Here is a 14356-nt window from a genome sequence, read left to right on the forward strand (position 1 = left end):
AAAAAGTCTTTCCATGTGTGAAATGAGAACTTCCCCAGTTCCAGCTGTGTCCACCACCTCCTGTCCTGCTGCCACACACCAAGTCCAGTTCTGTGTCCTCTGTTCCCACACACTGAGGAGCTGCAGGCAGCAATGGGATCTCCTCTCCCTCTTCTTTCTGGTCCTCACTTGTGAACCTGCCCAGCGTTCAGAGCTTGAGCACACTCCAGCCCCCCCAGCAGCTCTGTGGCTGTGCCAGAGCAGCTCCACTGCAGCCACTCCTCTCCTGGACAGGTGCCCTGAAATGGGCATTGTGCTCCAGATGCAGCCCCAAAGCCACCAAATACAGGCTGTAAGGCACTTCACACCATTTTTTAAATAAAGGCTGCAAATGCCTAATTTTATTTTATCAGTTATCGCATTTTTATGCATTCCACACCACACAAACCCTGCAGCCTCCAGTTTACAGAACAACACAGGAACATTATTTTTGCCCACCACTTGTGGATGTTTGCTTTTCCAGGGGTCTCAGCATATGCAGGCACACCGAGCTCCCAGAGTAACCAGTGTTCCCCTAAAGAACCCTGCAAAGGGACATTTCACAAGTCTTTTTCTGTAGCTGCCAAAAAGGATAGCCAGGTCAGCTGGAGTGATGTAAAGTGCTCAAAATATATCAGTGACAGCAGGATAACACAAGACACCATGCTGCTGGACACACATACATCAGCAGATACATTTAGGAATTTCAGTCCTAAAACCTGTCACACAGTGTTTTGCTAACAGTGAGAAATATTTAATTTACGACTGTGACAGGAGATGTCTTCAGTGCAACACAAACAGTAGCAGCAGTGTTACTAATTAAACCAAAACTCAAGCTCCCAGACAGCTGATCCAGGATAGTGGGAGAAGTGATACTGCATTTCAACACAGTGCCTTCCTCCCCTGGTTTACAAGTAAAATGTGCCCCCTGTCAAAAGGTGCCTGTTCTTTGCTTATTTTAAGAATAAAGTCACAGCTTAAGCTTTGCTTCTTTATATTTGCTGGCACCTGTAAAGATTCACCAATAAAACTTTCATTTTTTTAATTAGTTCTGCAGAAGTGCTACCAACATTTGGATTAGGTTTTCCCTGAATGCCCCAAGGAGCAGCAGTCAGTCCACTCAGCCATCCTGATACAAAAGGCTTGGCACAGACACATTTGAGGCTCCAGGGACCCCACAAGTGAACACTGCAGGACACGTGGATATGGCAAAGCAAGTTGTGCCCCATGTCCAGATGAGACAAAGCAGCTGGGTGTTAGAGGCAAGCTCTGGATGCCAATGGCACTTTTATACCAACTGTGAAAGCAGAGCAATGGATCCCAGCTTTGGGATTCCTCCATTTATGGATGCATTTAAAGCCACACCAAGCAAAGGTACGTGCTACATCAAAACCCAGGGATCACGTCGTGTCACATTCATATTTTCTGAAAAATCCCTTTGCCCAGGATTTTTCTCCTGGGAAGCTGAGAAGCCTCAGAGAAAAAGGAAAACAATTTTATCTCATTTGCTTCTCCTGTGTTTTACTCATTTGGAATGTGTTTGGAAATTGTTTCATTGGTTTCATGTGAATTGTTTTGATGCAATGGCCAACCAGTGTCAAGTTGTGTCGGGACTCTGCAGGGAATCACAAGTTTTTCATTAGTATCTTCTTAGCATTCTGTAAGTATCCTTTCTGGATTTTTTAGTATAGTATAGTTTAGTATTCTTTAATAGTACCGTAAAATAATAAATTAGCCTTCTGAGAACATGGAGTCAGATTCATCATTCCTTCTTTAGTCGGGCACCTCTCAAATACAGTAAAATCGTGCCCCAAAGAGGACTTCGCCTGCATGAGAGGTGTGTCTGTGAGCACTGGGCACACATCCAGGTAACATCACCCCTCACAAGCTCAGCATGCAGCCACCACTCACCTGCAAAAGTTTGTGTTTGGGGCACAGAATAGACCTGCCACAAGTCACAGAATTGTTTAGGTTGGAAAGGACCTCTCCAAGATCATCGAGCCCAGCCTTTAAGCCAGCACTGCCAAGCCCACCACTTGCAAAAGGCAAACTGGAACACTCCTCTGACCTCCCCAGGCTCTTCCCAAGGTCTCCTTCACACCAATCCTCCAATACAGAAGCAGCTGGGGCACTGCCACACCCCACTGCCATGGGACAGGATGGGCACAGGCCAGGGGAGCCTGCAGCTGAGCCCAAGGGATTTCTACCCATGGGTTCCCACTATTGTGCAGCCCTTCCTCAAATTCACAGCAGATGAGTGCCTTAGCTACGCTCTGGCCTTGAGAGCCTCTCTAATAAAAATACCAGCCTCCTCCTCCTCCCTCATCAGGGAAGCCTCCCTGAGACCTCCCGCAAACGCAGAGAGAGAGAGAGGGGCTCTTTAGCAGGGGTTGTTTGGTATTCTGTCACAAAGCCAAACAGATGTTTGTAAAAATCTAAACTGGTTCTACAACTGTTTTAAACTCACACAGCTGTGCACAGCGAGCAACTGCATCGGGGGAGACGAGCACTGCTCTCACATCGAGGGGCTGGAGTTTAATAAACCAAACTTCCCGTGGCTCACTCAGGCTCCCTCATTCCAATTTAGCGTTTATGGCAGAGGAAACTGCTGAAACAAGAAAAGTGAAGCGGCTTTTCCAGCTCCATGGTGAAAATTTGCATCCAGATGGGGACTAGGACTAGAGCTGCCTGGTGCCAGACGCAGGCGGTGGCTGCAGCACGCGATGTCACCCCGATGTCACCCGCAGCTGATCTGGGGGGAGCAGCCAGACTGGGACAGCAGCCCTCACACAGCAGTCTGCTGTGCTTGGCACTGCCCTCAGGATCAATTACACAATGGAATACTGCAAACCTCAATGCAGCAACATGAACCAAGAGCAGAAGAGACTGGAGTAGCCTCTTTGTGTCAGTATTTTTAAAAATGTAAAACTGATGCTAATTTCTGACAGTGCTTTTATTACGATTTATTTATGAAGGAAAATTACAACTATGAATTTCTAAAATACTAGTATTTTAGAAATATGCCCGTCCAACTGAATTATACAGGATAGTTTCACAGTCCTATAAAATACTAATTTTTTGCAAGCCAAAACTATTTGTCACAAAGTATTTGCATTTTCGTAATATAAAAGATTGACTGTCTACATAAGTACTACCATGCTTCTCCCCAAAACCACAGCAAAACTTCTGTTGTTGTTTTCTTCTCTTTTTTATACTTCAGAAGAATGCATGGCAATTGAAAAACTGGTTTTACTCATGTTGCTAGCACAGGAGCCGGTAACAGCTGGGTAATTCTGTATTTCTCATTCACACTGCACTATACGGAAAGGCACATAAAATCAAATTAGTTTTATAATTTCTACACAGGCAACACGGTTGTCATGAGTGTGTTTTTTAAAACTCAGAAGCAAAAGCATTGGGAAAAACTGTCACAGCACACTACTTATTTGAACTTTAAGAAAGAGAAGTTTTCCATATCTGAAGAATTCCAAGTAAAACAGGAACACATTACCGGGCAGAAGTGACTGACCAAGCTCACAGCCCTGTCACGTTCAGACAAGAATTTTAAGTGTCTGCAGTCTAAAGCTTCATTATTTTTTCAGAACAATCTGGGAAAGGAGGTAACCCGATTCCCTGGGAATCAAATGTTACTTAAAGACAGGTTTCACCTGTCAGGATAAAACATATTCTGAGCAACAGAGTGTCAGGGTATACAGACATCAGAGGAGAGGGCGGTCTGTCCTTCATGGCTAACAGAGAATGGAGGGAATTTTCTGCTTTCATTGAGTTTTGAATTTTATCTATTTTTTTGTAACTTTCAGGGGAGATTTTCTAACACAATGGCAGCTACAGCAGTGTTGTACAAACAAACTACAAAACACAGTGGAATAACCTTTGGGCAACTGCTGTGAGGGTTCCTGCAAGCTTTAGGATCTGCTCTCCCTGGGTGTCTCCCCATGGGGCAGAGTTACCCTCAAAGCCATCAGTAAGACACAGACAGCAAAACAATAGTGTCCCTTTTCCCCAGGTAAATTTAAAGGTGAAGGGATTGTTATGGACTTGCTGCAGGCCACCACCCATGCAGGTGGAGTGTCAGCCCCACCAGGTGCCCACTCAACCTCTCCTTCCTTCTCACAGCTGTGCCTGGGAGTCAGTATTTGGGGGAAAGCTGAACAAGAAGGCCCAACTCTTGCTTAACTTACAGAGTTAGAAAGGAGTGATTTGGGATTTTCAGAAAGGCTCAATCTATGCAGCAGTTCAGAAGGGGCAGGTGAAAGCTGAGGAGAGCACTTGATGGTGACTTCCCTGCCACCCAGGCAGGAGCAGCACGTCCAGCCCCTTGCTGAATTAACACTCGACTGAGCAGAAGCTCCTGCAGAGGAAAAGCCAAGGAGGTGACTCTAGGTTTGCTCCGTGCCCTCTGCAGGGCAGGACATTGCAGGGACAGGAGAGGTCAGGGCCCAGCCCTGCTGCTGTGGAGCTGGATGTGCTTCCATCAGGGATGTGCTTCCATCAGGGACACCCCCTGCTGCAGGACAGGACAGGACACCTCGCTGAAGGCAGCTCTCTGCAGGGGCTTCTGTTCGGGCTTCCCTGAGTAGGAGCAACAAGAGCACTCCCCACCTAGGGAGCTGCTTGGGGGAAAGCAGCACTCCTGTCTGGCAGCAACACCAGCCCTGTCACAGAAGGTGGGCAGAGCCAGCTGTGAGCCAGAGCAGCCTGCTGTTTTGACAATGTCCCCTCCCTGGGACCACCTACCTGCTGCATGTACACAGCAGCATCCCATGGGGCAAAGAAAGAAACCCAATATACAGAAACACGTAGGATTCAGCAGGGACCTGGGCAGCAAACAGAAATTAAAGCTGCTCTCCCCAAGGAAGCCTGTGGATTTCCACAGAATTGAGATGTCTATTTCCCTGGTCTTCCCCTGAAATTCTCAGTTGAATGCTGGAAGCAAATACAAAATTTCTCCTTGTGCCAGTGACACCTGTCAGTCACTCCCCCAGCCACCCTGCTCCTCAGATCCACAGCCCCACAGGACAAGGGGAGGAACACAGGAGCTGCTGCCAGAGAGCAGAACTGCAGCACTGGCCCTGCCACACAGTGCTGAGACCACTGCAGACAGCAGGGCCAGGATATTGCTCAGACCAGCAGCTCTCTGGGGCTGCAGCCGTCCTTTCATCCTGCCTTCCCCCACCATACTGTGCCTAATGCAATTTGATGCTGCAATAAAAATAGATGCTCCTCAACCCCCCTGCCCAGCCCAGTGGGCACTGGTGGGCTGGGCTCAGAGCCTGTGCTCAGCTGCTGCTCATGGGCAGGTGCTCCAGGGCCTCTGTTTCTCTGTTTCCAATTATTGTTGTTGTGGCCTACAAGGGAAAACCTCTGGCTTTAAATACACATTTTTGATAATGAAGTTACCAGCTCCCACCCTGCCTTTGGCTAAGCAAATCACACTTAATAATTGGAATCACCCAGAGGAACACATCTATCTGTCCCCTCCACATGAGACAATGGTACTGAGAGCAATAGAACATCAAACCAACTGTTTTATAATCGCTGCCAAAAACCACACGTCTCCTATCAAGCCCATGTGGAGAACCCAGACATTGAATGACACGTGTTCTTAAATAAAGCAGGGCACTTGCAGGGCAGGCACAGGAAAAGGAGAGATGAGGTGAGCTCTGCAGCTTCACACAGTGCTGCTGGTGGGTGTCTCCAGCGATACATCCATGCAAATTTTCTGGAAAAAGAAATAGGCTTTTGCTTCACCAACAAAAGAAGCTGTTGAAATAGAGGGTTTTTTTCAGACACAGCTGATAAGGATAATTACGTGGTGGAGAGCTTAGTCATCCATCTCACAGCGACAGAAGGGCAGATTCTCTCAAAAATCACGCCGGCAGCCCCCAGCACTCTCGGGAGCCGGCAGGAGGATCCCGGGCCGGGAATGCCGCTAGAGGGCAGCGCTCCATGCACGGATCCCGATCCACGGGGCCCGATCCACACGGATCCCGGTCCCCGGGGCCCGGTCCACACGGATCCCGATCCACACGGATCCCGGTCCCCGGGGCCCGGTCCACACGGATCCCGATCCACACGGATCCCGGTCCGCGGGGCCCGGTCCACACGGATCCCGGTCCCCGGATCCCGATCCATGGATCCCGATCCACACGGATCCCGTCCCGAGCGCTCCCGGCACCGCTCACCGCCTGCCCGGACGGTCCCACCAAAACACCTGCCAGACGGAGGAGAAGGCACAATTCCCGGTGTTTTGCCTCGGCAGAAAGAGCACTCTAAAGGCAGCAGGCTGCAAATGCCGTTCTGACCTGCCGCGAAGGAATGCAGCTCATTAACGGGATGCTGTTCTATCTGGGAGCTGATCCTGAGAAATCCCTCTGCCCGGAGGAAATACAACCCAAATGGAATGACCATCCCAAAAGGGGCAATCCAGCGCTTTTTAGTCATTGGTACAGCTCTTTCCTTGGGCAAGGAGGAGTCCCAGATTTTATGTTCCAAATCACAGATGTAGGCTTGTCCCACTTTGGAAGAGCCAGCAGCTGAAATATTCTCCAAGAGATGGGGTTCCATTATCCCCTTCCAAGAGCCTGATCAAGTCCCAGCTGGTTGCCAGACCTGTTCTGTACTTAGATAACACTTCTCTAAAGGGCTCAGACACATACACTTGACAATGTTTTCATCATAAAACCTAATTACACAGCCTATAAGGTTAAAACAATTGTTCTGACTCCTTTCAGCTGGGGAGCCAGGGAAGGATCTGTGTGGGATGTGTGACTGGATGGGCAGCCTGGCAAAGTCCAGCTGGCTTTTTGCTGTACCCTCCTTTCTTTAGCTCCCATGTCAACAAGATCAATCTAACAGCAAGCCACATCTAGTGGCTAAACAATTAGTCTCAGGAATAAACAAACCAAAGCAGAAGTCCACACCAAACAGAGAACAAGGGCCAAGCACATACACATCAAATCACAACGCTCAGGTCTTCTCCAATCCGTGAGGAAACCTCTGCTCGAGACACTGGGGAGCAGTCACCCATCCAACATCCGTAACCCCAAGACACTCCCATAAGTCAGAGAAAGCAGGATATTCCCCCCAAAAGAGCAATATTTTGTGGTGCTGTGGGCTCACCCTCTTCTATCAGAAGCCACACGGTGAGCCAGTCCCTAACACAGGCAATAGGAAGCACCCCTAGAGCAGCAGTGGGATCGTGGTGTCTGGGCAGCAGGAACGTGAGACAGTGGAACAGCTGCTGCCTCCAGAAGAAACACAAAACCTGGAACCTCTCAAACTGGTTTCCCTTACTTTGTAGCAATCATAGAACAGGGGTGTGGGTCATCCAAAAGGAGAGTGGGAACACTCTCCAACTCGCAGGAAAGCTGTGATTGAGTTAGTAGTACATCTCATGGGAGTAAGTAGTCTAACTTTCCCAAACTCATGGAGTAGGGGGCTTTTCCTCAGCATTAGAAACTTTCTGTAGGCAGCTCTTCACCCAAGACTCTGGGCGCATGCTGTCTGTCAGGACTGCTAACACGAGCAGACACTGCTTTCATGTTTGGGAATTTTGCGATTGACTTCAAAGTACTGAGATATAACACCTTGTGTATTCCCTAAACACACTTAATAACAGCACCTGACACATTTAAAGTGCTTAGACATGTTAAAGGCATTGTACAACATTAGCAAAAAACCAGGAAACCCTGTCTAGGTGGTTCATGAGAAATCTGGTAAGCCAAGAGTCTATCCCTGCATCAGATGCTATCTATTAGCCAGCTAATAACTGTGTGACTCTTCTCCAACTGATCCGTGCAGCCACAAGCAGGGACTACCTTCTGGTGAGCCGTGGAGACACTAGATTATTCCTAATCCCCTCAAATCATAACTAAGAATACAGATTAGAAGGTGTAAAGTGTGCAGTAAGTGTTCTAAACCCAACACAAACACTGCCAATCTCAGTCTGAGTCAGAGCCTGCGTGCTGGGAGCTCGCTGAACTCCTTCTGCAGGGCAGCTCTGGGGCTGCAGTGTGGGGTTTGGCTCCTGGGGCTGGGCTGCTGTGCCACCAACACACACCAAGCACTGCCTGGAGCCAGGTACAGGCAGACAGGAGCAAGGTCAGCAGAGCACAGCAGCACCACTTTGGGGACAAGGACACAGGGCTAAGAAATTAATGTTCCCCTTTGCTTCAGGGCAAGCAGTGGAGGGAAGAACAGCAAGGTCTCCTTGGAGAGGGACAAAAGAAAGGGCTTTTGTCTCCAGACAGCTCAGAAAAAGAATAAAAACCTGGTTCATGAGGTAGCTCTTAAAACATGAAGGCCACCATCAGGAAACTTCAGCACAGGTCTAACTGGGGACAACACTTCATCAACATCTCTTAACTTAACCAAAAGTTGCCCAATCACAGAATCACCAAAGTTGGGAGAACTCTTCAATATTATCTCATCCAGCCATCAACCCAGCACCACCAAAACTACCCCTTATCCACCATAACAACCCCGTATGCACAGCTCTGAGTGACTCCACCAACTCATCCTAATGCATGGCTAATCTTTCAGTGAACATTTCTTTCCAATATCTGATCTGAACTTGCCCTGGCACAACCAAACCCTTTCCTCTCCTTTCAGTGGAGACATGGCAGGACACACCTGCCCTCTCAGCTGTGTGCCCGGGGATGCATTCACAGGTGACAGTGGTGTCACCTGAGAAGGCTCCATGCAGGGGGAACCCCCATGCTCAGCGAGCTGAACTGCTGCCACTGGAACCAGCCCGAAGCAACGAGCAAATGTGGAATTACAAACTGCATGAGCCTGTACTTGGTACGTGTGGGGATACTGCAAGGAGGCTCTTGAGACTCCTCTTCTTGGAGACAGCAAAGCTGGCACCAGCCTTTGCTCTAACCTGCACAGCTGCTGAGAAGCACAGAGGATACACAACACTGTGCTTTGTCAGGATGTTTCTAAGGTTATATCTACACTCACTGATGTTTTAACTGCACTGGGCAAGTAATACAGCGCACAGAAGTGTGTTCCTGGACGCGCACAGGTCAGGAGGTAATGACCAATGAAAATCATCAACTCTGGCAGCTGTTTTATACAGCAGGCTAATGGTAGCAGCAGCAGGTTTATTAGTGGGACCTTCTTCCTCCAAGCACTTCTTTGTGTTACTTTCCATGTAGTATTCCTCAAGTTTTCATGGCATTTATCTACAGAGTTTCCCTGTCTACAGAAACAGCCAGAGGCGCCTGGTTTGATACTCCAATTTTAACCACTGTGCCTTGAGACTGCCAGCGTGTATGCTCATACCAACACACAGCAGGAAACAACTCCTGGATCCTGGAAATCTGTGTCCTGACACTCCTGGAACCTCAGCCACTTGCAGGTACAAGATGTTTTACTGGCTGCTGGCCTGCGACAGGCGATGCTGTGACTGCAGCTGCTGCGAGCCTCCGTGGCTGCCCGTAGTACTATCCCCGCGTGCAGGGCTGCAGCCACCTCCACCAGTGTTTGTAAACACTCAGCCTTCCAAGAACTTCCCACTTGAAACACCACGGCTAATGTATTCACATCTGCAATAATTAGATGCAAACTCATAAAAAGCCGCTTTCTTGCTCAGCTGAAGTGCTATTCCATTAATAGTGATGTTCAAACGATTCTGAAACTCCCCACTGTTTAACTTTGAGGACTGCTCGTTTTACTTGGGAAATTTACTCTCAGTTGTAACTTGACAAAGAAGGTATTAATTTATTCACATTTATGAGGCATGTACATGGTTCAGCCTTCTCCATTCATTGGTCAGACAACAAATTGGTTTCTCTAAAAAATTACCTGATGAAATATTCAACATAAGGCATTCTGTAGCTTAGATGTGCAGTACAAACTGCAGTTTTACTGGGGTGTCCCTGTGGGTTGGCTCTGGCACGTACGCCTACATGTTTTGCGCTTTGTCTGAAGAAGGAAGCTCCCCACAAGCGAGGGGAGGGCTCTTGGATATGGGTCACAAGTTGGTGTATCAAAACTTTGATGAGAATTTTAAAAAACCCTACAATGCATCAGCATATTTTCCCCAAGCCTTCGGAGAAAAAAAACCCAAATCCAAACCCAAAACAAACCAGACCTTGAATATTCTTTGCTATTTCAGTTGTTTCTACAAAGAGGAGGAAATCAACCAAGATTTAGCCAAAGCCGGAATGAAGACAAGAGAACACACTCTAATATAGGTTGCACAGGTTTTCTCTGCACTTCACGTTTGACACAGTCATTTTACTCCTGCTTCATTTTCAGTAAGTGGCAAATACCCTTTACGCCTTTGCTTCTCACCCAGAAGAAGATTTAAACAAATCAATTCCTCTCTCACAACCTCGTGGCGTTTTCCAGCCCCGACACCAAAACCCATCACACTCCGATTATTCTGATTTCCGAATCAAAACCCTGGAACCCGTTTCAATTGTACTCAGAACAGAAGCAAGGAGACAATGAGAAAAAAGAAAGAACCACCGCTGAACACTTGGTGCGACCACCCCCCTCTCACAGTTCCGTTCGCATCGCCACCGCCGGGAGAGACCCTTGGCAGCCCGGGCAGGGCTGCGGCGGTGCCGAGAGGGGCGAGGGGAGCCCGGCTCTCGGGGAAACCTCTCCGCTCCGACTTCTGGCCGCCCACGACCCGCGACAAACTCCAGCGTGGGGCGGCGAGCGCTGCCCGCGCCCGGCCCGGGCATCCCCGGCGGCAGCGGCACCGCGCCCCGGCCCCGCGGGACTCACCGGAGATCTCGGCCTGGGGCACGCCGCTGAGGCTGAAGCCCTTGGCTCCATACAGCTGCCGGACCTCGGCGCAGCTCCTCGCCTTGCTGCCGCTGTCACCGCGAGCCGGGGCGGAGGCGACACACAGCAGCCAAAATCCCCACGGGAAGACACGCATCCTTCTCCGCTGGCCCCGCCACCTGCCGTGCGAAGGGCAAAGCCAAGGTCCCGCGGCGCGGGGGCGGCCGGGGGGGCGCGGGGCGCGGCCCCTCCGCGGGCAGCCCCGGCGGGACCGCGGCGTGCGGGGAACAGGCGCCGGCGAGTTCAGCCCCGGACGCCGCCGCGGCTCGGCCGAGGGGGGCAGAGATCCAAGTTCGACCGCGCCGCTTCAAAGCCCCGGAGCGAGAGCGCGCTGAGGGCTTTTGTTCTTAGCGCGGCTGCATCCCCGGGCAGCCCCGCCGCGGGCAGCGCGCAGCGCCCGGAGCCGCCGGAGCGCGGCCCGAGCAGCCCGAGCAGCCCCGGCGGGCCCAGCTCGGGGCCGCACGCCGTCCTTCGGCAAGGACAGCGCGCAGAGAACCTTTCTTTGTCTGCGGCGTGGCCCCGCTGCTTAACCCGCGGAGCCGGAGTTCCCCCAGCGGGTGGGAAAAGAGGCGCGTAGGAGGCTTAAATCATGGCACACTTAGACCGGCGAGGAGAAGGCGCTTCAGCTGAGAGCCGGAGAGTCCCGGCAAGGTCCTGGGGAGACTGGAAGTGCCCCTTTAAGGGCAGATGTGGGAACAGAGGCAATTCTCTACGACAGATGCTCAGCTTTGGAGTTTACTTCATACAGCAGCCTGCCAGCTCCCGCTCTGCAGCTCTGCCAGCCGCGTTTGGAGCTGCTTCCCACAGAACTGAGGCGTGCGGTCACCTGTGTGTCCAGGCAGTGCCCGTGTGCTTCCTCAAAAGAGCTTGCAGGCTTTTGGCCAGCGTCTGACTTCTTTCCTGACAGACAGAAGAGCCAGCGACCGCTCCTGAGCCTTTGGAGAGCAGTTCTCTGTGCAAAAACGGGAGGGAGTCTGCCCGTGCCTCAGCTGGAGCACTTGTGTGGGCTTAAGCCTTACAAGATAGCAGAAACCCCACACATAAACACCATCACTGCTCCCCCCCCCCAAAATGTAGCAAAATTTATCAGAGATTGTAGCTTTTGGAGTTCTCAGTCACCCAGATGTGTGAAACTACATGGGAAACTGGTGTTGTTCACCCCATTGCTTCAGAACTGCTTGTTCTCCTGAGGGGTGGGAGAAGTCACTGCAAAGTAGGAGCCACGAGGGTGGCAGTAGGGAGAAGTTGTTGCTTTCCTATGAAATCTCCTCTTAAATCTTCCTAATTAAATTCGTCTGTGAGATGCCACAAAGCAGATGGAGAGGACAGGGAAAATCCCTGCAAAGACAGGGAGAATTTTTTAATGAAGATCATGACTGAGGTGCCACATCATTTCCACCAAAAGTTAGTAGCTTTGAGTGAGATACACCATACAGTCCAAATCTGAATTCTCTTGCAGATGACACTGTGCCTTTTGGCCTCTTGCATCATCTCTCAGTGGTGCACAGTTTAAAACCCGAGGCTTACAGAGTCCCAAAATACACCTCAGCTTGGAGCTTGCTTTGGGAGCTTTCTGGAATGTGGAAATACTGTTGTTCCTGGAAATATGTGGGGAAAAATCTGCCATGGATGAAGCCTGACTTACCCTGTTTTTAAATGAAAACTCTTTTGTAAATGCAAAAGTACTGCACACTTAAGAGGTTACCAAGCAGGTTATATGGCACCAGGTTATTTCAGCCCATACTCCTGGGGATTTATTTTAATTTTATAGCCATAGCCCTTTCCTCTCCCCAGGCTTTGAACATATCACTTGAAGACCCGTGTCAGAGGTCTCATCTAACTAATGTGAGTACAGCAATGGCAGAAAACAAGCAGCAGAGGAATCTGCACCTACAGTGCCGTGACTGGAGGAACACCAGGATCTTGTTGCTCCTCTTGGAAAACCAGAGTGAAAATCAAATACTTGCAGACACACGGGTAACAGCAGTCTCACTTGAGTCTGTTGAGGGGAATGAACTCCAGGAATGCAAACTCTAAAGAGACAAAGTACTTGATAGGGAAGAAAGGCAGAGTCATAAACCTTTTATCTGGTCTGGCTGTGCAGAATGACTTGGGTGGGTGACCCAGGAGACCAAAACAGTACCCATTTCCTCTTTTCCTTCTCAAAGCCCGGCGTTGGATACTTGTTGCCGTTGCATATGGAGTGCTGGCTTTCAGCTCTGCCTGCAGTGACTTTGGGACAGCTCTGTGTGAGCTGTGGCTGCACCCCAAGGTTGCAGCACAGAGCTCTGTGCACTCGCACAGCTGCTGGCAGGGGAAGAACTGGGACTGCAACCCTTGGGTTCTGGCCTCGGAGGCGTCCCCTGAGCTATAGATCATTTCACAGGCCAGAGTATCTCCCTCCTTGCCGTACATGTCGCTTCCCCCGGCTGGGCGGCAGTGCCTGCGGCAGGCACCGGGGTCACGTCGCTGCTGCTGGAACCCGGGGAGAGCGCAGCACGCTCGCTGCTGTTCCCTGCTGAGACACCAGGCTGCCAGCCCCAGCACAGCCCACACTGCCAGCTCCCAGGCTCTGCTCAGAGCTACAGCTCAGCTACGAGCTCTGCTGCAAACCTCAGTCATTAAGTGACCACCAGCAGGTCATTTAACTCCTAAACAGAGTGTTTCTTCGGGATACTCACGTACTATCATAATGAGAAGCTTAATAAGTAGACAAATTTAAAAAGAACCCAAGCTGATACGAGCTCTTCAACAGAGAAGATATCTGCAAGTCTGTGCAGGATCCAGTCGTGAGCAAACAAATCTTAAATGGTGAGGCACGTCTCATTTTGCTGTTAAGTTTGTATACACATGCAGGGTTTGACCTAGGCACATTTTAAGTAAATTGAAATAAATGTCTTCAAAGCGTCATGATGAAAATGTATTTTTGGCATCCATTATAAATTGGATTGTATATATCTGAGGACCAGATCCAGTTTCTGAACATCCTCAGCTAAAAGAATGGAACTTGGCAAAAAGTAAACAAAAGATTGTCCAAAAACAGTCAGAAAGAGCTAGAACTGGGAAAGAAACTAAAAGGCAGAGTAAAACACAAAGATGAGTAGACAAAATGCAGAGGAGGCAAAAAGCACACAGCCAGGCAGTGAGATAGCCAGAGGAAGACAGAAAATCCATCCTGCTCTGGAGATCACCTCTTGACAGTCCCGACAAAAAGCACTGCCCACTAAAAAGCTGATCCAAGCATTATGAAGCAAGAAGGATGAAGAAGAGCCAAATCATCTGGCACAAGTGGGGAAGGCTGCCCTTTAAAAACAAGAAGTGAACAGAGAGGATTTCTACAACCTCAGTTTTCACAGGGACGTCTTTGTTTCTCTAGCACTTTCCAAAACTTTTGCAGTGCAGTGGACTTGCCTCTCTTTTTCACCTTGATGCAAGTCAAGAACTGTACAGGCAGCAATGCAATTACGCCCACCAGACTTCCAGCTGGCTCCAAAATGGACCTGTGCTGAGT

General features: G+C 49.8%; 1 protein-coding gene across 1 annotated transcript in view; it reads right to left on the minus strand.

Moving 5' to 3' along the window:
• GPC1 (glypican 1) overlaps positions 1-11221 on the minus strand; it is a 201896-nt gene extending 190675 nt beyond the window's left edge. Inside the window, exon 1 of the mRNA XM_039727964.1 lies at positions 10786-11221. Within this exon, the coding sequence (XP_039583898.1) occupies positions 10786-10942 (157 nt within the window). The 5' untranslated portion in view covers positions 10943-11221. The remainder of the gene's footprint in view (positions 1-10785) is intronic.
• Positions 11222-14356: the final 3135 nt, after the last annotated feature.

Source organism: Passer montanus, unplaced genomic scaffold (assembly GCF_014805655.1).
Source record: "Passer montanus isolate IOZ18808 unplaced genomic scaffold, ASM1480565v1 scaffold63, whole genome shotgun sequence".
Lineage (NCBI taxonomy): Eukaryota > Metazoa > Chordata > Aves > Passeriformes > Passeridae > Passer > Passer montanus.